A 25408-nucleotide genomic window follows, 5' to 3' on the forward strand; every position below is an offset into this window, starting at 1 on the left:
TTTTAACTGTTATGACCCCACAGAAGTGGTCAACGATTTGACATGGAACAGTTCAGAAAAGGGAACTAATTATGCCCTGCAGCCGATTATTAAATCATGAAAAACAAAAAGAAGAAACTTTGCTACACAATTTTAGGGTTGTATTTTTTCATGGGTGGTGTCGAATATGGTAATTTTAAGTTTCATGTGGACTATGTGGCTAAAATGGCTGCGTTTACACCTCAACATATACTCTTTGAGTACAGACAAACCTGTGCATCTGCCCTTGAAGAAATTATATATAACAACTCGCCCAATTGCCAACTTGACCCAACTTTCTACCAACTCGCCCCACTTTCCACCAACTCTCCCCACTCCTGTTAACCAACTCGCCCACTATAACAATAGTTTAAATTTAGGCCTACCAATGAAATGTAGTTTAATCCCAATGATTTAGGTCTGCCAACAAGCTTTCAAGACACAACAGCCATACCTCCACGTCGTCCATAGGATGTGTCGGCCATACCCCCACATCGTCCATACCTTGTAAAGACACATTGTCCAGACTCTTTAAGTATTGTTTTCCAGTGGGGTTATAACATAAAATATTATAAAACAACAAGTATTATTTCATAGTTATAACATAAATATGATTTTTTTTGTAGTATTTAATTATTATGTACAAGTTTGTTAGTTTGAAAGAGTCAGTATAGAGTAGACTATATATTTATTTTTACTTTATGTACTTCTGTACATCTGCTGTTCAAAAAGACAAGTAGACGCATAGAAGACTGGTGGGGTAAACATGGTAAAGATTGCATGAAATGCAATCAAAACCCTATGGTACCATCTTTGCTAGCCAAGGGTTACGATCCACTTCCCTCCTCTCCGCCCTTGGCAGATTAAGCCAACATTTGCGATAACAATGTTGCGCCATCTATCAGTAGATTAAATTCACGCCCATTCCGAATACATTATTCTTGACCAATGGTAGCACTTGAACTCTTCAATTTGGAGGTAAAAACACTGTAGCGTCTAGATTCTACACTCTTGGTAAAGCAGGAAACGAAAATATACGTTGACATTCATGCATTTGTACAAGAAACATGCACAGGAACTTCTATTAATTGATTAAAAACATTCAAATTGTCACTTAATATAGTCGTATGTTTAGGGATGTAAAGACTTGTTGCACAATAAGCATGTGCCAATTGTTTACCAGGGGTTCAAATTAGCGGTGGTCCGACGTCCATGACCTTCCACTGTTGCAATTGGACTTTCGTTTTGGTTACTAGCTACGCCCGACGGACCTTCGATCTTAAAGGAAATAAAAATGATTTTTGCTGACCTTTTTAACCATCTGTATCGTCATTTTTAAGCCATATTATTATTGAAATTGAAATAAAAAAATGCTTCATCCCTGACCTTGCCGACGAGTGAGTTATTTTTAACCTTGTATTTCTTGGAAACACAAGGTTATAAATAGTTGCGAGAAGTCATGTGACAAATCATTTAATCATTTAGACATTTTCGAACAAAATGAGGACGTTTCACTTTGGTGTCAGGTCTTCCAAGAGAAAGCCTGAAGATTATGAAGATTATGAACGGTCTTCAACCACAGGCACTTGTTTCTATCCATGGGAAGGTCGACTATCCATAAATATAGAAGGATATTCAACCTTTCCATGGATAGAAACAAAACTTGAAGTGCCTGTGTCTTCAACGTCTTCAAAAGAAATCAAATGAAGATCTCACTAAAGACCAAAAATGCGATCGTGAAAAACGGGAACAGACATTTAAGCCCCACAGGAAAATCGATCGACCGTGGCTATATTTTGATGAATCAACTGGTCTAATGTCATGCACATACTGCAAGAAGTTACCCTGCCATTCAGAAAAAGAAAGTGCACTTGTAAGGGGAACACAAAATCTTAAGGTTCATCTATACACTTTAACAAAAATGGCTGTGTTTACACCATGAAATTTTCTCTGAGTACAGACAAAACTGTGTAATTTAAAAAGTTTTAATGCCTGGCAGCACCTAGATAAATTAATGTTACATCCAATTTATGTTCTAAAAAGTTAAAACACTTTACGGATTTTGATGAACATTTTCTTTCCTTGCCACAGAAGGTGGTGAAATAAACAAACACCTGAGTTTTCTTTGATACAGTCCACTCATTTACACTATTTAAATCACCTTTGTTGTGAGTAGATTTCTATTGTCCCTCTATTGTCCATATCAATCAATATGATACAATACAATCATTACCTGAGGGGGACAATCTTAAAGATTTCACATGACTTTGTTTATTTTTACACCACCTGTGGCAAGGAAAGAAAATGTTTAGCAAAATGCACAAAAGTATTTTTGTTTTTAAAACACAAAATGAATACAACTTGTATATATCTAGGTGCTGCCAGGATTTAAAACTATTAGAATTACACAGTTTTGTCTGCATTCAGAGAAAATTTCATGGTGTAAACACAGCCATTTTTGTTGAAGTGTATAGATGAACCTTAAAATAGACCCAATAAAAATATACTAAGTGACACCCCAGCATTTATCTTGTTTAGAGCAGTGGATCCATGAAAGTGACAAAGTGACCCAAATTTTAAGTTTAATTATGACTAAGGGGACGACCATTTGATATTTTGGAAGGGGGGGGGGGGGGGGGCAGGAGGATTTTGAAAATAAATAACTCAGCCTTGATAATAACAAAAATGAATGGTTTGTTCTGTGGTAGTTTGAAAATAAATGACCTGACCTACAATGTATTGAAAATAAAAACTCGGCAGGTCTTTTAAGCCATTTTATAAATGCTATTCTAAAGTATGAAATGGCACCAGATTCTTCCAAAATTCATCTTTTTTCATATTTTTTTCGGGAAAAACTTCCCAAATCTTTTATAATACAATGTATAAATATTAATGTACTTGAAATGTCTGAAAATGGGTTTCAATTAACTAGAGGTATATTAACTCAGGAACATTTACCTCACTTTCATAAGAGGGCTGTAACTAAATTGAGGCAAATGCCTCAGGTAGGAAATTTCAAAAACAAAAGCTTGTCTTCATATTAAATTGTTTTTACTTCGAATGCCTTGCAAGAAACAAGTTCTGTTCACCCTCTGACATAGCCCCTGTTTTTCAAGATCCGTGTTTCTCATTTAATTTTAGTTTTCAGTGTTATTTGTCTATAATGTTTGTTGTTTGTTGTTTTATCTTTTCCAGGGTTTGTCTTTTGTTCATTGATTGCCCTTCTTTATTTTCTTAGTGTTGCATTCCATTTGTAATTTAGTAATTTTTTTTAAACTTGAGTTTATATTATTTTATTTAAGGACTTTTTATCTAATTTTACAAACTACATGAATTTCAAATTGTATCTCAGTTAGGAACTACATCAAGTTGTAATTGAAATATGTTATAGAAACTTACAATGTACTTGACATAGCTATATCAATGATAATCAGCCCTTTGAACTTAATTTGAGAAAAAAAAAAACATAATTGACAGGTATATTAAAAAGATTTTCTGCAAGCCAAAACACTATAAAAAAAAAAGCAGCCACATTCTTAAGTTTGTGAATTACACTTTTTGCTTTATCCTACATATTGGTCTTTTGATGTTGTCCCTAAAAACTAAAAGTCTGACACTGCATCTATATATTTTGCTTTGAGACCAAAATATTGTCGAAAAAATAATTAACCCCAGAACTTGCATTTCAGATTAAGAAAGGATCTGGGAAACGCACAGAATGCATGATTTTGCATCATTTTTCTATATCTTCTTGGGGCCTTCAGCGTCCCCCAAAACCTAAGACGAATTTTTTTGACTCGCTCCCCTCGGCAAATATGTTTGACATTACTTTTAAAAGAGGCTTAGTTACAGCCCAACTTTAATACCTTGTACGTATGCAATAAATGCAGTTGGGAATTCAGAAGATTCACTTCCACAGGATGATGATTAATTCTGATTAAATGGTACATAATGATTTGACTATACATTTATTATCTATTTAGGAATAAAAAAAAAAATTAAAAATTGTGTGTTTTCAAATATTATAAATATAATTGTGAAAATAAATAATCAGTCCCTTGTTTTAATGAAAATGAAAAATCATGCTTCAACAGTGCAGAAAATAGATAATCTCTTCTTCTAGTTCACAAAAATAAATAACCAATCCAAAACAAATCCTCCTGGCCCCTACCAGAATATCAAATGGTCGTCCCCTAAGGATTACCGTAGAAAGGCTTGTATAGTTCGCACTGGTACATAGTCCGCACCCCCTTCTCCCCACGATATTTTAGGTAAAAAAACTTTTTGTAACTGTTAGAAAAGGTCTAATGAAACTCCGGTAATTTCAAATCCTGTGCGGTCTTTTGCGGTACTTTCTTGGAAAAACCTGTTTTCCATCATCAAACAGAAGCTGAAACTGCTTGTAAATGATTCTAGAACGCTTCATGATTGTTAAAATAAGTTTAATTCACTTAAAAAACAATTTAGAAACTTGTGTATGTTTAAACAGGAAGTTTAAAAAGCATGTGTAAAAGAAGAAACTAACCGGTGAGAGTCAAAATCCGTACATAACAGATATCACTATAATACAACTTTGAAAGTAAAACAGTTCCATCCTTTTGTAAAACAGTCTTTAATATATCTATCACATTAATGTTTGAAGGGTCTTAAGCTAATACAAACCATATTAGTCAGTATGAAACACCAAAACGGAACGAACAATAACCGATTACGTTTTGTAGTTTACAAATTCTAAGCTGGTTTACGGTTGTCTTTTTCACTATGTTTGTATCGTTTCAATCAAGCAAATACCAGTTTATTTCAACCACTGCATTGTTGAAAAGAAACGAGAAATTTGTAATGAAAGGTTTAGTTTTTATATTTAATATGAGGAAGGCGCTACCTTGAATGCCAGCTTACCAAAACTATGTCCTACATATTGATTGATTGTTGGTTTGCTTAACGCCCAGTGGCAAATATTTCATGCATGTTCAGGACGAATGTCCTACATATAGTTTTTGTCCAAAATAAAATAATAAGTTAAGATGGAAAATGTTTAGGGAAAGATCATTGAACTTCAAAAGGCAGAAGGAGGTATGGTATTTTTTTTTTGGTGTGTCGCAGGAAGCATCAAAGCAAAAATTTAAAATAGCCTTCCTGGACGTCATAATTATTTGGACTAGTATTTTTCTTTAAAAATTGATGACAAAAATACTCTGTTCAAGCAGAGGACAAAAAAAAATATTCTGAATCCAGATTTTCCCCATACCTTCTAGTGTTTATATTTTGACTAAATAATTTTGATTGATAGCATTGAAGTGCTTCACGTGTAAAAAATCTGACTCAAACAAAAAACCATACCCCCCCTTTGAAGCTAAATGGTTGCTCCCTTATTGTTTTCTGCTGAAAATGAATTTATTGGTGATTTATATAAATGACAATGCTGACATTCATTATCTTGTGCATTTTCATATCGATTTTTCTTTCTTTGCAAATTTTATAAAATTTAAAACAATAAGACATTTGTTTAATTTCAAAACTATGAATACTGTACAGTTATACAATCCATCACTTTATTAAATTAATTTTTTGTTGATTTTCATGAAAAGGTGGAGGATTTGGAATATCTTTTTCATCAATATTTAAAAGTTGTAGCGTTTTTTTTTATTTAGTATTGCAAACAACGCTTTCTGTTTGTTGAATTATTTTTACTTTCTAAATTAGCTGGTTGTTCATATTGTATTCCCAGTTTCCTGCATCTCATATAAGAGGATCATTCTAATTGTTAAAAGAAGAGTTTGAATTTACAGTGAGCCTGCTTAGAATAATGTTTTGATTAGGTTTTTTATTTTCATCTAAGCATATAAGGAACCATAAATAGGATTGTTAAGTTGATAATCTAAAGATTCATCTATTTTCTAGGATGCTATTTAAAATTTGAGGGGAGAACACTGCTCAGCAGTATAAATGTATTCCTGATCATCTTCTTTTTGTGGGTTTCTACATCAATTTCATGTACTAATTCAGAGTCGGTTTTATGTCATTTCTTTGCATAATTTGTTTTATTAGCTTACTTTTCAAGTTTTTATATGACGGCAATATAAAATTGAGAATCGAAATGGGGAATATGTCAAAAATCATCTACGAGAAATTTGTAATGAAAGGTTTAGTTTTTATATTTATCAGTATTAATTTGATATTGAATAGAAATAACTTATTAATATGGATGAGTTAAAATTATTAGTTTGAAAAATGATAAGAGCGCCCTCTACAATATAAATAACAAAGATGGCGGAACGTAAACAAACCACCTCGCCCGCGAAATTGAAATTTTTCTCTTATTTCTTGCTTATTGTACTCTATAGTCCGCACCCCGTCTGGAATGTCCAATTTTGGAGAATAAAACCGCGGACTATACAAGCCTTTCTACGGTAATTGTCAGACACTAAACTTGGACAATGTATTCTCAAGCAGAATGTAAGCCTGCAGGGGCGTAGCTACCCGGAGGCACGGCAGCACCTACATCCCCGTCGTTTTCACAAAACAAAAAAAAACAAAAACAAAAAAAAGTGAGAGAGAGTGAGGGGGGCAGGAGGATTTTGAAAATAAATAACTCAGCCTTGATAATAACAAAAATGAATGGTTTGTTCTGTGGTAGTTTGAAAATAAATGACCTGACCTACAATGTATTGAAAATAAAAAACTCGGCAGGTCTTTTAAGCCATTTTATAAATGCTATTCTAAAGTATGAAATGGCACCAGATTCTTCCAAAATACAAGTCATACAACTGGTGTAAACTTAGAGGAACTTTTTATATTACGGGCATTGTTTAGAAAATACCAGCTACATAGTTGTTGGTTCCACAACCATACCGTATACTCACTTTGACTTGTAAAAAAAAACATAATCCCTCTAGGGTTAACAAAAAAACTTGAAAATTATTATTTTCCGCTTCGCCCTAAAGCACACATCTTACTAGAATGAAGACTCTTCAACTCGTATCAATCCGGGAATAATGACTGTAACCTTGTGAACTAGTTCAATATTGACTAAGTATGTAGGTCTTGACAACACGAATAGTTCATTTTCACATCACGTCAACGTAACTCGTCCTGTGTGCATGTAATATTTGCTACCGGACATTGATATACCATTCAATCAATCAATAGTTTCCGTATACTAGTAGATGAACAGTTGGAACTGCTGTTATTATAAAAAAAAAGTACACATTTTCCAGTACATGTTTTTAGTTTTAATTTATTTTACAAAAAAAATCTTTTATATAGATTCGATAATTCAAGGTCGTTTCTATATGGGCCGGCTATACGAATGGTTGATTGTAAAACCATTTAAATAAATTGTTAATTCTAACTCGTTTTACTGGACTATTAGGTCATTCAATTTTAAAAAGAACTGTCTGTCCGAGTAGGACACTAAACTGCTGATTCTTGTTCGAAAGATACACCAAACTTTTATTACACGTATCTTCACTGTTATCATCTAGATATTGCCATACAACTGGTCGAATGCATATGCATTTGTTAATTAGCTGGCTAATTAAAAACGCAGATCATGAAAAAGATCGCGATCAAAGTACCATTTACTCTGAAAAAGTTCATTAATTTCAACTTCAAATAATTACATATGTTAAGCAAAATATATGAGAATGTGTCCACCAAGTATTTGGTATCCAATGATGTTTATGCTAACAGAAACTCCACATATAGTATTGTGTTCATGTTTATGTTTATTGTTTGTTTTTTTAAATCTTCTTTGCTCAATACAAATACTAGCATATGGAACAAATCTCCGTGATTTTATAAGCTTTCACGTACAAAAAACACAAGCGACAACGTTAAGTCTTCATTCGACTCGAAGTTAAACAAATAGTTGACCAAAAAACCACAACAAAAATGTCCAAGTTTTATTTCGGTTGTGATTGTTTTGAAACGCTTTATATGCGGAGCTTCCGGGGGGCTTCGCCCCCCTGGCCCCCTTACAAGGGCTTTGCCCTGGACCTACTGGGGGCCTTAGGCAGCCTCCAGACCCCTCGCCCTATAGTTTGTGATTCCACTTCATTAAGAAGGTAGCTACGCCCCTGGCCTGATCAGTTAAATAGATATAAGGTTCTTTTCAACACTGCATACAGTATTGCAAAAAAGGGAAACCCTTCAGTGACTATGAATTTATTCTTGAAATCCAGTGCAAAAATGGTGTTGATGTGTAAGCAGTATTTCAATATTGAAGGTTGTAAACTGTTTATTCGCTGGATAGCCCATTTAGGCATTATATGAGAAATGAAACATCACATGCAGTTCAAATATGATGAAACAAACTAACCTCACTCCAAAAGCTCATTAATTTTGTATCTTATTGCGTTATGAAATTTTTCCTGTAAAAGTAGGACCTGGGATTTAGGTTGTGGACCTTTCAGTTTGGATTGTCAAAGGTCCTGGACCTTCCAGTACCAAATGTTAATTTTAACCCCTGTTTACATACACTTTCTACATTTACATGTGATCATGTTATAGGCGCTTTTTGATTGGATGCAGCGAGTTTCCACTGCAACCAATGAAAATCATTACCTTGTGTCTCCGAAATTCTATCTCAATCCGCCATGGGTGGAGAAGAGGGAAGTGGATCGTAACCCTTGGCTAGCGAAGTTGCTATGGTACTGACTTGATATCTAAATCTTCCAAGGTGCTTTCATGTCGATCTGGCCAAAGTCGTTCCGTCCCAAGTCGATCCGGTCCAAGTCGATCTGGTCCCATATTTAAGTCAATCCAGCCCCAATATAAAAAATATTTATAAGGAAATACAATAAAGATATAAAAGAAATCAGTGTCATTCATAAATGTTTATGAATTTTATAATATTATAAAAGGTGGACAGTAAAAAAGTTGGCCTTTTACAGATAAATAATGTTAAGTTTCCATAAGATGAGACATTTATTTGAATATTTTTAAAAATTTATATTAAGATTTCATATAGAAATATAATATTATTTTTATATAAAAGATTTGAATTCAAATCAAATTAACACCTTACAATTATGTTGATTATGTTTTTAAGGCTATTGGGTATGCATAATTATAATAAAAACATATATAACAGAATTTAGTACCATCAACATTAATCTGCAGTAATTATCATTTTTTTCAATTGACTGTGATCATGGTGATCGTTAACAACTATCATCCTGTGTAATAACAAATAGTTACATATACAACTGTACAAGTAGATCCCCAAGCTGATGTATACAAACTTTGTATTTGTTTAAAGTTATAAAAACTTCTCAAAATGAGAAATGTTGTTTGATTTCCCAAATCCTTAAAAGAGGAGACAGGATGGGTTTTTCTTTTAATATCACAATTCGATGGTACAAAAAAAGAACATAGAGAAGACAGTGGTGAAAAGAAATGATAGTACATTTCTTCTTCATGTTATCTGAAAAAAATATAACAATTAATTATTAGAACTTCAAACATGTCAAATAAAAGAGCTTGTTGCTTAAGTAAATTTTATCAATCATGATTTTGATGGAATTAAGTGGTTACGACTGGCGTTAATTTGGTTCACAATCATCATACAACTGTTGAATAAACAAACCAATTATAGACTAAGGGACGACATCAAAAGATCAATGTAGGATAAAAAACTTAAATCAAATAGTTTGGGGTGGGGGGGTTAAAATTGCTGCAAGTTTTGTTTATCCAAAATCGATTTTACATATATCCATATTGGTCAATCAATTTTTCCCAAATGAAGTTAAGACTGGGGGGTGGGGGCGGGGGTCAGTGAAAAAACTATGTGAATTAAGTTTTTTATCCTACATTGAACTTTTGATGTCGTCCCTAATGGTTTGATTTAAACAAGTCATTATGATGATTACATAATTAGATGTTCCAATTGATTTATCTCTTCTATGTGTGAATTAAATAAAAACTTTTTTCCCATGATATTCCAAGTTATGGAAAATAACTTCATATCTATATGCTGATGTTGCTTTACAAACAGTACCAATCATACTCATTTTCGTATCGATTTAAAATAATTCATTTGAATGTTACTCCAACATGTCCAATATAAGGCATACCTGCTGTCATTAAGCATCAATACTTTTTACAAATTCCATTTATCCTGATAAAAAAATAGGTCACCAAATCATCCGAAGTTAATATAAATTATTCATTATTTTATTATGTGCCAGATCTACTTGGGACCGGATCGACGTGGGACGGATTGACTTTGGGCCGGATCGATTTTGGGCTGGATCGGTTTGGGGATGGAACGACCTGATGCCTTCCAAGGTTTATCACTTCTTTTGAGATACACAAAATATAGTGCATTCACCATAACATTCTAAGCATCCTATCCATGAACATTTCCAGAAATTTATCAACGAAATATATGCTCAGATTTTCAAGTTACAAAATGATGTTATACTTGTCAAGAAAATTACATAACTTGTGCAAGGTGCAGTAATCTAATATCTGTTATAAAAATATCAATGATCATGATGATTTCATTGTTAAAGTAGTCTTTTAAAATTGGAGTTATCTTCCTTTGTCCATATATAATTGTAGAACTTTCAATCAACTACAACCAATGTTTTTACAATGCAATGTTTAATTTGATTTTTTTAAGTTAATGCTATTGATAATTCATACTTTGAAAATTGATTTACAGCTTTTCAACAGAGAGAAGAAACTAAACAGCATATCATTCCACCTGTGCAATACTGCTTACCATATTTTATTCTCGTAAGAACAAGAATTTCTCTACCCAATGTATGTTTGTCTCCGCTGGAACTCAGCACTGGTACTGTTGTTTTTATAGTGATCTCGTTTTTATACACCCGTTTACAGGACGTATTATGGTATACCTCTGTCCGTCCGTCCGTCTGTCTGTACGTCTGTCCATCCGTCTGTCCGTCGTCAACATGTCGGACAGTAACTCAAAAATGCTTTAACCAATTTGCATAAAACTTTGGTGAATTGTTTATATCTATTGACGTGAGCTCCCTTTCGTTTTTTATAAAATTTAGATTTTACGTTTCCGAGTTCTGGGGTTTTATTCATTTAAAAAAAAAGGGGATTTTCCAGTTTTCGGACAATAAGTCAAGAATGCTTTCACCCACTTGCAAGAAATTGTGGTGAATTGTTTATTTCTATTGACATGAGCTCCCTTTCGATTTTTATTACTTTTAGATTTTACGTTTCTGAGTTACAGGGTTTTATTCATAAAAAAAGGGGGGATTTTCCAGTTTTCGGACAAAAACTCCAAAATGCTTTCAGCAATTCTTATGAAACTTTGGTGAATTGTTTGTATGTATTGATGTAAGCTCCCTTTAGAATTTTATAAATTTTACATTTTACATTTCTGAGTTATGGGGTTTTATTCATTAAAAAAAAGGGGTGATTATTTTCGGACAATAACTCAAAAATGCTGTCACCAATTCTCATGAAACTTTGGTGAATTGTTTATATCTATTGATGTCAATAAATATTATGATTTATGTTAAGGTGCAGTATAAATAAAAATGCAGAGAAAAAAAAGACTTTGTAATGCCAGAAAATATGATTTTCCCTATTACATGTGATCAACTGTATAATGACTGCCAAATATTGATTAATCAAGATCTGTGTGACATTTATATATCATGAATATATTTCAAAACTTTAAATATTTTTCAGCTGTTATACTACCAACATTATGGCTGTACCTTGAGAACACATTCCATGCACAGCAATATTTCTTGGGATTAATTCTGTCTGCCTTCAGTTTAACTGCAATGCTTTCAGGACCTATGTTTGGCAGGTAAAATCTCATTTGTGGAATTGTACATTTTTAATTTTCTTTGAACTCTACGTTAATATGTAAAGGAAAAAAAAATGGCATATTTACATTAAAAATATTGAACTATTGAAATTAGGACAATTTTGAAATACTTGGAATCTGCTGACACAAACAATGTTGTATGTTAACAGGTTAAGTCTTATTCCATTAGTTAGCATCCGGTCAAGTCGGGTCAACCAATAAGTTTATACTTGTATAAACCAGTTTTGAGACATCATAAGTATGAATATGATACATGTCAATAAATCTGGATGTGTTGATGAATTTGTTTACCTTTCATTACTTATGTTGACACATGAATGAAATACTTCAAAAATTACTGTATGGATATATATCTATAATTGCTTACAATCTAGGTTATTTTATCTCTGGTGGATATATATATCCTGTTGGGAAAAAAATATCAACAAAAAGAATGTCATTTATGGAAAAAACTGAAGATAGCATCAAAAAGTATATTTGATTCTACAAAGCTTTAGATTAATGATTTATTTAAAAATTACGATAAAAATGGAAGTAAAATTGAGAATGGAAATGGGGAATGTGTCAAAGAGACAACAACCCGACCAAACAGCAGAAAACAGCCGACGGCCACCAATGGGTCTTCAACACAACGAGAAAATCCCGCACCCCGAGACAGGCTTCAGCTGGCCCCATAAACAAAATGTGTACCAATTCAAGGAAAATGGACGTCACACTAAACTCCAAAACATATAAATGAACTAAAATTAAAAAACATACAAGACTAACAAAGGTCAGAGGCTCCTGACTTGGGACAGTCGCAAAAGTGCATTATAATAGATTTATGTAAAAGAAGATGTAGGCCATAATGATAATATCAATCAATGCAATTTGTCCCAAATAGACGTACTGCCTTTGATACTTTAATACATGTAAAAACAGCTACTCCTAGAAACATCAAATCAACTAGTACTGTATACGATGGAAAGAAGAAACAGGAAACCTAGGAACAAAAATAATTATTTTTAACTTTAATGCCCCACCTACAATTGAGGGGTATTATTGTTTTCTGGTCTGGGCCTTCCATCCATTTATCTGTTTGCTAGTCCCTATGGGATGCATAAACATAAAGGTTTGCTTCAAAGATATTTTACCATGCATGGAGTTGTCGTCACATTGAAACTTGTGCAAGTAAAATTGAGAATGGAAATGGGGAATGTGTCAAAGAGACAACAACCCGACCATAGAGCAGACAACAGCCGAAGGCCACCAATGGGTCTTCAATGCAGCGAGAAACTCCCGCACCTGGAGGCGTCCTTCAGCTAGCCCCTAAACAAATATGTATACTAGTTCAGTGATAATGGACGTCATACTTAACTCCAAATTATACACAAGAAACTAAAATTAAAAATGATACAAGACTAACAAAGGCCAGAGGCTCCTGACTTGGGACAGGCGCAAAAATGCGGCGGGGTTAAACATATTTTTGGAGATCTCAACCCTCCCCCTATACCTCTAGCCAATGTAGAAAAAACAAACGTACAACAGTAGGCACAGTAAAACTCAGTTTAAGAGAAGTCAGAGTCCGATGTCAGAATAGGAAACAAAAGAAAATAAACAAAATGACAATAATACATAAATAACAACAGACTACTAGCAGTTACTGACATGCCAGCTCCAGACCTCAATTAAACTGATTGAAAGATTCTGTCTTCATCATATGAATATCAGGCACAATCCCTCCTGTTAGGGGTTTAGTATTATACCATCATAAAATATATGAGAAGAACATAACCCGTGTCATGCCAACAACTGGTTTTAGAATAAATATGTTTAATTCCGATGCAAAGACCCTATAAGTGAATCAATATTAAAGCCAAAATATGCAATCTTTAATGACCTGACAACAGTATCGTAACTATATCCCTTCTTAATAAGTCTGTTTAAATGTTTTGTAAGCTTTTGAGGTGAATACTGACATTTTTGTGCTTTGTAAAGAATATTACCATAAAAGATTGGATGTGAAATACCCGAACGTATAAGATGTCTGCATGTTGAGTTATATTTACGAATGATGTCCTTATACCGATGATAAAATTTAGTTAATGTTTTGACTAGTTTATAAATGTTCATTTTGATTTGAGCTTCCAAATAACTGTTTTAATGTGTTGCTGTCTCATTTAATTATATATCTCACCTCTTTTTTTATTCATATTTCTTTTCTTTTTAATTTATGTAATTTTCCATCACATCCAATATACATGTATGTATTATTATGAAACTGCTTTTCAGATACTTAATTGACAAGTTTTCCTATCAAAGGTCTATGGTTCCTCCACCAACAGATACTTGCTACCATGATAAAGCCAAGGTTGCTGAAAGTGGTGTTAAACATTAACAAACAAACATAAACACATACATCATGTACATAAATAATGAAATAGTGATACATATTTTTGTTAAAGAAATTTAGATTTTTAAATAAACTGGGTTTTTTTTAATTTCAAGATGGTCAGATGTGACAAGGAAGCCAAAGTTTCCAATGTTGATTGGTGCTGTGTTTGAGATTGCTGGTAATACAATGTATTTTATGGGCAACTCAAAATGGTTTTTGGTGGCAAGTCGACTGATAGCAGGTTTGTAACATCAAGTAATATTGTATAAAAATCATGTGATGGAATTTGTTGGCTAGCATATGCAATTTAAAAGTAAGAGATATAGAATGAATAAACAGTTACATGAGACAACAATCCTTGTAATACTTAGTTAGAAAATATGAATGGTAAATTTTGTTTTATGCTGTGGGCTGATGAGTTAACATCTTTAGTGCAACTTATATTTATCCATAACCATTGGCATAGCACCTAGTCAGCTTGTACAGTTTATACTGTACTCTTTTGTGTAGTGCCATAATAAAATGTTTACAAAATCCAGCTGGAACTGACATTACAGATTCACAAATAATATGATTATATCTTATCAAGAAATGGATATAAAAAATGAAACATTATTTTGTTAACCATTTGATGCACATTTCTTCATTTGCCTTCAAGAATACTCCGAGTCAAAACGTTTATAAAAACACAGATTTCTGAATAAATTGGGAACTTAATATAATTTTGATAAGGGAAGTGACACTTCAAGTATTGTCATTAGTTGCTCACTAAATCACACTATTATATATCATACATTTGACAAACACACAGTTTCTCTGTACTGTTTGTTATGTTGCTGTTTGATATCTCCTGTAAAGTACAGCCACTGATAATAATATGTAGTAGTCCTATTATAGGATGGCATAATTTCGTATCAGCAGGTTAAGTATTTTGAGCTTGCATTAGGTAACTAGAGGGTTTTTTTGATTGGCATAGTTTATTATAGTTTTAGTATGTACTAATTTTGTTGATGTCTCGTACTCCAATATAAATCACATTGCATGTATGTTTCATACGAATCCATACTTTTGTTTGGCGACACCAATCGAGAGTCATTCCAAAATTAGATTTAAATTTCCTATAAAATCAACATTCATGACAGCACATGCTTCCCGTGATGTCACAACAATGCATAGGAAAACAAACAAAAAAATCGATATAACTTGTAATTTCATGGTTGTAAATGTAGCATAAAATGTAATTATAAGAATTGATGGCTTTTTTTGTAATTTTATATGGTTGTTAATGCGTTGATCATGCCTACATACACAATGTGCTTCAGTCAATGCTTTTACACCCCAATAAAATTACAAAAAGAAGCATTCATTTCTTACTTAAATTGTTAGTATAGAGTTAAGTGCTTTTCTTCCACTGATTTTGATGATATGTTCAGCTTTCCTGTACCATTGATTGGGATTTAAAGGGGAGGGTTGAAACCTTAAAAAAAAAAGTTTAACCCTGCTGGTTTATTTATATATTTTACCATCTCATTGACATACTCCACATCTGGTTTATTTATATATTTTACTGTCTCATTGACATACTCCACATCTGGTTTATTTATATATTTTACTGTCTCATTGACATACTCCACATCTGGTTTATTTATATATAATTTTAGGTGTTGGAGCAGGAGCTGAGTCTGTGATTTTAGCTGAGATATCTCGAGTGACCACTGAAGCAGAAAGAACAGGAATATTATCCACAATGATTGCAATTAGACAAAGTGGGCTTTTGATAGGTACATGTAGTTATATTTACTTCATTTTATATTTGTCTGTAGAAAACTTGACCAAATTTTGTTCTTCTTTTTTTTCCTTTAACAAAAATTCTGTCTATTCATGCATACAACAAAAAAGGCTCAATACTGAATAGAATATAGTTTTACTTTTTCACATTTAAAGTTAATACATAAGTGTTAGAAGTATTTATTTCATTAGGAGGTAAATTTTCTCATGACAGTTTTCTTTTTTTTCAGGGCCTGGTCTTAATGTTTTCCTTCGACTAGCCAACTTTAACATTGGTCCATTTAAAGTGAACAAATACACAGACCCAGGGGTAAGGTAGTATATCTGTTTTATGGTATCTAGAGGATAAAGCATTTTAAGTGATGGTGGAAAAAAAGAAAAATAATATATTTAGTAATTGTCAAATATTATAAGATTTTCTGAGTCATTCAGATAAGTCATACTCGTGAATTTTATTTGTTAGTTGAAAGGATTTACTACCAAATTACATATACATTTGAATACATTAATGGTCATCAGTTTTATTGTGGGGTAAAAATTGTACAGAGTGTAATTAAATCCCTTATTTAACTGACTGGTTAGCTGTATTTCAACCATCTTACTAGCTGTTTTATGAATATACACACATCATAGTACAGTGAGACTTGTTAACATTCTTTAGATCCATACCCATGTCAAGCAATTTAATAAAATAAATACTCAGATATTCAATTATCAAAATGGTTGATGTGTACATGTATATATGTAAAACCATACTTTTCCAGAAAACCATAATTTTTTATTATTAATATTTAACAGATAATATTATGCAATATAAAAAATATTTAAATAATCTGTCCTTATTATTCAAAGTTTAAATTGAAAAATGTCTTAAAAGTTTGAATTTTGTATTAGGTACAGTAAAATAAAAATGTCTGAAGTGTCCAGTGTGAATCTCAAATATACACATGTATATAAATCTTTGCAGATAATTTATATTCATTCCAGGCTTTCATGGCATGTCTATGGGCATTAGAATTCTTATTACTAGTACTGTTTTATACTGATTTACATAAAATAAAAGAGCTAGAGCTTGAACAGGAAAGAGTGAATGATCCAGTCATATCTAGTGACAAATTATCCAATCAGAATCCTCCAACCTATGACACTGTGATAACTGGTGCCAGAGATAATTATGATGTCAGTGCAGATATTGAAGGAATCCAGTCTACCACTGAATATGAGAAACAGATATGTGAAATAAAGACAGAAGAACCAGTCACAAAAGAAAAACTGAGCATGGGATTCTTTTATAAAAGTGTGTATTATCAATTTATTTTAAGACAGAAATAAGGTGGGTTGTCAAAATACATTTTGTACCATTGTACCAAGGGAGAGGCAACCTTTGATTTCTTATCAAGCTATTTAGCAAAATCTCCTTTTAAAAATACTAAGGGAAATTCTTTGAAGATTTGATGATGGGAAGAACCTATACTAATTAACATTATTTAATGATTGTTAGGTGGCAAACTTGGGGTCAATGATGGAACATAGTACCCATAAACCCCACGGAAAATTATTTTTCATTTCTTCTCAAAATCTACTAGGCAATTTATATCAAACTTGGTAGGATTCTGATGGGGTTCCATTGGTCATACAGTTATGCAATTCATGTTTGATGTCATTAACAATGTAAATAAAGAGATACCTCTAAAATATTCTTGAATTAAAGTATTGTATTAAATCAGTTCTTTATGTATATCAACATCATTTATTGATTGAGTGTTCTAACTAATATCAGTTTCTGTCTTTTAAGTTGTATGAAAAATTATAATTTAGAACTCATTTATTTAGAAAACAAACAATTCAATGGTTTTCGTTTGTTGCTGGATGTCATATTTGTTCTTCTTTCATTGTTTTGTACATAATCAGGCCATTAGTTGTCTCGTTTAAATTGTTTTACATTTGAGCTGGGTCGGATAGAAATCGACCTTATGCAAATGAATATTAATACATTTGTTAAATTATTTCGGTATGGGTTTTGCTTATTGTTGAAGAGCGCATGGTTAGCTAAAGTTGTTAACTTCTGTGCCATTTAGTCTCTGGTGGAGAGTTGTCTCATTGGCAGTCATACCACATCTTCTTATTTTTATATTTCAATATGAATTTCTTTTTTCAAAATATCCTGATCTGTTTATACATTTGTACCTAGATATTTTTCATAATTGAATATGCATACAATAAATAGATCTAATTGTGTGGTATGGCTATAACCTCTAATTGTGTGGTATGGTTATTACCTCCAATTGTGTGGAGGGGCCTTGGTGGCAGAGTGGTTAAAGTAGTCAAACTACTGTATCACTAGCCTGTCAACACTGAGGTTGTGAGTTCGAATCCCTCCTTTCTTAATTGACTAGGATTGTCAGTTTTCCTACCGAATATCGGTGGTTCTCTCCAGGCACACCGGCTTCCTCCACCAATAAAAACTGACCGCCACGAAATAACACAACAGTGTTGAAAGTGGCATAAAATACCAATCAATCAATCAATCCAATTGTGTGGTATGGGTATATTTCAATAGATATTTTATAATGTGTCTTTCTATGTTGTAATGTTACACTACTGGTTCAGGTTAGTGGGGGGGGGGGGGGGGGGGGGGGGGGCGCCTGTTAAAACATTTAAACCCACTGCATTTGTTTGCACCTGTCCTAAGTCAGGAACCTGTTGTTCAGTGGTTGTCGTTTGTTGATGTGGTTCATAAGTGTTTCTCATTTCTCGTTTTTTATAAAGATTAGACCGTTGGTTTTCCTGTTTGAATTGTTTTACATTAGTCATTTTGGGGCCCTTTATAGCTTGCTGTTCGGTGTGAGCCAAGGCTCCTTGTTGAAGGCCGTACTTTGACCTATAATTATTTACTTTTTACACATTGTGACTTGGATGGAGAGTTGTCTCATTGGCATTCATACCACATCTTCTTATTTCTATTTATAACCTCTAATTATGTGGTATGGTTAACTTGTGTTGATCAGTGGCATTTTTACTGTTGTGACCTCCATAAAAATTCAAATAATTTGCTAGTTTTCCAGAAGCAAAATGCAATACATTTAAAGTCCAAATCAAAAATATAAGACGAAATTTAATACTGATGATTGACCGTCTAATGTTTGGCTTATGAAGTATGTTTGGCAGATTTATAATAAAATTGAGTTTGAATTCAGGGGGCCAAAGTATGACCTTATACCTTCTCCTTTATTGCAAATTTTAAGATATTTAATTTGCCTGAACATGTCTTAGGTAATAGGTGTTCAAAAAATATTTCGTGTTCTCTATATATAGCTAGTCTGTCAAAGAAAGGGATTTATCTTCATTATCCAATTTTATATTTTCAGTGTATGTCAGAGAAGAAATTGTCACATTGCTTGGTGTGCAGTTTATAAGTTTATTTAGTCAAGTATCTTTAGAGGTAAATATGAATCAATTTTAGATTGGTAATGAGTGAATTTAATTAAAATACTAAATTTGAATATTTTGAAGTGATGTATCACTGTTATACACAAGAGGAAACAAGTAAAACAAAAGTAGAAAGAAAATAAGGACATAAGAAGAAAGAACAAATCTTATTTCTACAAGTTCATGTATATATTTTGCAGTAGACAACTATATTCATCCCCACTGTCTTTCCTATTGGGATAAAATAACCTTTCTCTTTATTAATAAGAATAAGTTAAACTTGTACCTATTGTAAACTTTTCTTTGTCTAATAATTGATTGAGACTATGGTCAGTGTCTCTTTGACAAATTGTCATTGAATGATCCATGTGGTGTGTATATGAGTCCCTGGTATTCTGTTACAATCATATTATATTCCACTGCTTCTAATTTTTGCCTTCAATTTACAATTTAAGAAACAAAATTTATTATTATTATACATGTGTGTCAGCTTACTTGTATTTATCATTATCTAATTATAGGGGTCAAATATTTCACAGATATCCTTGTGCCTTTAATTATTCTAGGAATTTTATTTGTTAGTAATTTTTTTAAGCATATTAAATTTTCGACATGAGGTGATTTAGAGCTTGACATTTGTGTATATTTGAAGACTGTATATTGATATTTGTAATGATGCCTACAAAAAAAAATTAATTTCAGACAATGGCAACTCCACTATCAAATAAACTGTTACATTGGGGAGAATTAGAGAACAGCGTGATGTATTGTTGTGCTGGCGTAGAGGTAACTGTTATTAGTCAATTTGTTATATTGATTAGGGAAAATGTATCTTCATTTCAAGTAGGAAACGAAAGTTTGAAAAGTTTTCAATTCTATAATGAATGTACATTTGATCACTGTATCAAGAGCAATACAATGCTCATCTTCAGTGGAACAGGTCATGAGTTAAGGACATAATCAACTGAAAATAATTCTTAAAAAAAAGTTATTTACATGTTAAATATTTGAAGGACCGCCTCTAAAGTTTTGTGAAGGTAGAGATTCCTTAAGTGGATACCGATGTATGTTAAATATTTGAAACTTTATCATTATTTTATCAACAAGTTGCAATTTCTCTGCAAATCTACATTCTGTTTTTGGTTTTCTTAAAAAAAAAAAAGTCATGTTCTTTTTTATGCCCCACCTAGGGGCATTATGTTTTTCGGTCTGTGCATCCGTTCGTATGTCTCTTTTGTTCGTCCGTCTGTCCCGCTCAGGTTAAAGTTTTTGGTCGCTTCAGATTAAAGTTTTTGGTCAAGGTAGTTTTTGATGAAGTTCAATCAACTTGAAACTTAGTACACATGTTCCCTGTGATATGATCATTCTTATTTTAATGCCAAATTAGAGTTTTTACCCCAATTTCAAGGTCCACTGAACATAGAAAATGATAGTGCAAGTGGGGCATCTGTGTATTATGGACATATTCTTGTTTCAATTACTTCACTTTGGCAAAGCAATGAACAAACAATGAAGATTGTAAATCAATACAGAGCTATTAACAAGAGACCAACATGATGATGATGAAAAATATACAATTCATTAGAAAAGTATAAATCTGATTATGATAGAGAAAATATATTTAATTGTCATAATGTTAATTCTTTTAGATTATACTGGTATTTATACTAGTACGAATACTGAGTAAACATTTGAAAGATAGAACAATGATATTGATGGGATGCTTTTTGTTGGCTATGGCTAATGGATGGCTTATGTATGTAGTACCAAGAGCTTATAATGGTAAATCTGGCATGTTTTACACAAACATTAATTTTATTCTTTGTTGAATGTATTAAGTATCTAGGGTTTGTAATTATAAGCTCACATGCACCTTGAACTGTCAGCTATATCTTGTTGATATTTGTTGATGTTTTCACTCAATATACATGATAAATAATTTGTCTCAAGGTTTTGTCCCAATCCAAAGAAATCTTCCTGAAACTCCTTTTCAGCACATGATTATATTCATGCTATAAAAGGTGGTGGTATAAAAATAAGTAGATATGGTATGATTGCCAATGAGACAGCTATCCACCAAAGTTCAAATGAAGTGAATGTAAGCAATTATAGGCAATTGTACAACCTTCAACAATGAGAAAAACCCATACTGTATAGTCAGCTATAAAAGGCCCCGACATGAAACAATTGAATTGAGAAAATAAACAGCCTAATTCAAAACAAAGCAATTTACGAAAAACAAAAATGACAGACATGAAATAATAACAACCACTGAACTACAGGCTCCTGACTTTGGACAGGCACATAAAGAATGTGGTGGGTTTAAACATGTTTGTGAGCGCTTAACCCTAACCTGGGGTAGTGGGGATACAGCACAACATAAGAACAAATTATAAAATTCAGTTGAAAAGGGCTTAAATCATCAGATTAACACAAAGCAGAAAACATCTACCAGAACACACTTTTTTTCTCTGTCCATCTGTCCTCCTGTCCTATCGTAGCCTTCTTAGTTTTTAGTAACAAGCTTCATTTGTGCATGCCATACTGTGTGATTCAATTTCATTGTTCATCATCTTCCTGTTTACCAAATACTTTTCCATATTTAGGACAAGAACTGGATATCATTTGAATACAAGTCCTGCTTTATACTAAACTAAACTGCTAAACCTAATTTTAATGTTCTAATTTAAAAGATTACAGTCTGCCACCTTTATATTAACTTACATTGTATTAATGCTTGTGCTAAACAGCCTATATCTTGCCAGCTTATTTTTGGAGAAGTAATTATCAATTTATTAGTTTGGTTGTGTTTTAAAATCATGAATTCTTCCCCTCAAGAGGACCGTACTTGCCAAGACCATTATTTATTTTTCGTTTCTTGACCCTGATGTGTGGTTGTCTCCTTTTTATTAAGTGTACATTTCTGTGTTGTTTTGAATTGCACATGTTTGCCTTAAATATTTTTTATGTATCGCCACAGATATTTCTCATTTGAAAAATTAGTCATCAGGTGAAGAAACATTGTATACCATTAGAGCTTATTGTTCAGATGGTTGATTTCTATTTACTTTGCAGATACCCCAGCAGAAAATATACCAAAGTTTGTAATAGGAATAGCTTTAGACATGTTAGCACTACCATTTTTGTTTACCTGTAGTATGTCATTATATACAAAGTTACTACCAAAAGAAATTCAGGGTGAGTTTTTAATTATCTAACACTTAGCTGTGGGTTTGAGATCAAATTCTAATAAGCTTTTGAGTCCAATTTCAAGTTCAAATTTTGAATGCCTTTTATTCATTGAACAAAATCTTCTCCATTATCCTCTTAGTCACCCTTTGATTGTATATTTCATTTACTGGTATATATAGTATTTCTCCAAAAATAAGAATTTTTATACTATTAGAACATGTAGAATGAAATGACACTTTATGAATTTGACCTGTCCAAAGCACTTTCCTGGATTTACCTTCATCAGGAATGCTAAAACTCCCAAAATTTGAAAGCCAGGGATGAATATTTTGGCAACAATTATGTAATGATATATGTTTATAATTAGTATAAATAAATATTGTCTGAATAAGATCCCAATAAAAAAAAATAAAAAAGAAGTGGAAATATTCCCTTATACACAAGAAATTTAAAATTGATAGTGTAAGGATTACTGGTATTCAAGGAAACGTATTGTATTTAAAAAAAAAAATCATTTTACAATTGCCTATGATAGGCCTAATATAGCTCACAGTGCTGCTGTTTATAAACATGTTTAATAATAACAATAAAGCTGTAACACTTGTACTGTGCAATCAAATTTAAATGTGTCCTTACTGCTTTCGATAGTTCCTAAACTATTCAAGCATTCAAGCTGATATTGTATATAAAACTGACTCATATTTGAATCACTCACTTCAGGTATGCTCAAGATTGAAAAAAAAATGGAAAGCCAAACGTATGAATTATTTGGCGGGCAGTACAAATGTAAAATCAAAATGGGCCCGACTATAACAGCCAAAACTGTCTAAAGCCACTTTGCATAGGAGATTTACATCTTTGGATTTACTCAAGGACATAGTTTACAAACTAAATGTATCGTAAAATCATATCAGTACCAATTTACTGGCTACTGAGCAGATGTTATTAAACAAAGAGGATTTATAGTACACAAGCACAGGTACAAACCCAGTGGTAATAAAACTTATATATATGGAAAAACTGATTTGTTTGGGTATGACACATGATTTTGTGATAATTCTCATCAGGTATGTTTTAGACCTAAAGTTTGGAAAGCTAACAATATGAAATAAACTAAACAAGTAACTTTCATTGTATGTAATGTTTATTTAATGTAATCTTTTGTAGGATTAAGTCAAGGCTTGAGAAGAACTACAGTAGGACTTAGTACAATAATTGCTCCACTATGGGCAGGATCCACGTTGAGATGGCCATATTTAATGTTTGGTGTGATGCTGAGCCTCCTAGGTGTATCTTTGGTAAGTCATACAGTGAAATATATTTGAATACTTTGGGAACTCAAATCAGACAATTATTTCTTTTCCTTTTATACTATTGCTGTCCAGTTTTATATATACACTTCTGTAAAAGTTAGCTTTGGTAAAATAATTCAACCTTTTTTGGATAAAATTGTCTCTTGCTTTATACTGGTAATTTGTTGTGCTGTTATTTGTAGCTTCTTAATTAAAATGTCTCTTAATTGGTAGCTTCCTTGGCAACAAATCCATTATTGTTCTGTCCGATCAGGGGATTTTACACAAGAAAGACTGAAAGCATATGAGAGAAACAAATTTTCCTCCTCTTTGCTTATGAACTGCAATATTTCACCACTCTGGAAATTTCAATTTATGATTTAACATGCTCACTATTTGAATTCAGAACAATCATGATTTAGACAAGTTTCACATCATTACTTATAAAATATGTCAGTAACATAAATATCAGTGATAAAATATAGAAACCAAAGATGAGATTAGGATAAGGACAGTTACCGGTACTAGTTTCACAAACATGAATATTTTTGATAGAGTTTTTTTTCATGAACCCCTGAAGGTTAAGCCACAGGGCTCACGCTACCGGGCGACTAGGGCGAAGATGTCGCTTTCCCGTCCGACACTTCGATTTGCCCGACCCTCAAAAGCGAAAACTAGTCGCCCTGTGGTTTACGATACTCACTTTCAGTCGCTTTCATCATCGGCAATATTCAATTTTCCCCAAGTCAATGAAACAGCAATGTTTCAGTAAAAAGTAAAAAAATTCAAAGACATCAATGATATATTTTCTTCAGAAAAGAGGTTAAAGCATTGATTTTAAAGTTGGTTGCATGTTATTTCATAAAAACAATTTTTTATCACTTCCGCTACTTGTTAGAGAGCGTACATCAAATCATTCTAATTTTTGGCAAAATAAGTTCATTACTTCATTAGAACGTGATGAAATTTGCCTGAAGTAAATTTGTTATCCATGTATTGCATTAAAAACGTCATATTCCTTTCCAAATAGCGTATCAAACATCGTTTATTTTTGTAAATTTTTCTTCTTCGTCCGCCATTGAAATATTTGTACTTAACTACTGATCGGAACCAGACCAGCTATGACCGAAATCCGGATTCATACGATAATGACTACTGAAGAATGAATGGCACAGCTGACAGAGGAATATTGATCCCAAAAGGAAAAATTACGCATTCCACGCTCATTAACATACTTTTGGTTAGATCTACTTGATTAATGTATATATTTCCATGTATATGAATTGTTTCAATTTATTAATTAAAATTGCTCAACTCTGGGACTACTATACTACATTGTACTATGTCCAAGCTTAACTGTGTTAAATTTATATATCTTTTAAATGAGAATTTTAACCACTGAATTTCACAAACATAACAGAGTATATTTTAAATTGAAATAACAACTTTCTTTTCCTTTTGATATAAAAAAAATCTTTTTTATTATTGTTAGAT

General features: G+C 32.5%; 1 protein-coding gene across 5 annotated transcripts in view; it reads left to right on the forward strand.

Annotated features, from left to right (window-relative positions):
• Window positions 1–22: 22 nt before the first annotated feature.
• Window positions 23–25408, forward strand: part of LOC127720547 (major facilitator superfamily domain-containing protein 8-like) — a 51504-nt gene continuing 26118 nt past the window's right edge. For 3 of the 5 annotated variants that reach the window (XM_052227143.1, XM_052227145.1, XM_052227141.1), the window contains exons 1-12: window positions 23–169; window positions 10688–10819; window positions 11695–11818; window positions 14327–14454; window positions 15875–15994; window positions 16232–16311; window positions 16989–17298; window positions 19370–19443; window positions 20133–20216; window positions 21080–21212; window positions 22506–22628; window positions 23790–23920. In XM_052227143.1, the coding sequence (XP_052083103.1) occupies window positions 97–169; window positions 10688–10819; window positions 11695–11818; window positions 14327–14454; window positions 15875–15994; window positions 16232–16311; window positions 16989–17298; window positions 19370–19443; window positions 20133–20216; window positions 21080–21212; window positions 22506–22628; window positions 23790–23920 (1512 nt within the window). In that variant the 5' untranslated portion in view covers window positions 23–96. The remainder of the gene's footprint in view (window positions 170–10687; window positions 10820–11694; window positions 11819–14326; window positions 14455–15874; window positions 15995–16231; window positions 16312–16988; window positions 17299–19369; window positions 19444–20132; window positions 20217–21079; window positions 21213–22505; window positions 22629–23789; window positions 23921–25408) is intronic. The other 2 variants (XM_052227144.1, XM_052227146.1) reach the window with 2 other exon arrangements.

The sequence above is a fragment of the Mytilus californianus genome, unplaced genomic scaffold (genome assembly GCF_021869535.1).
Source record: "Mytilus californianus isolate M0D057914Y unplaced genomic scaffold, xbMytCali1.0.p SCAF_11, whole genome shotgun sequence".
Lineage (NCBI taxonomy): Eukaryota > Metazoa > Mollusca > Bivalvia > Mytilida > Mytilidae > Mytilus > Mytilus californianus.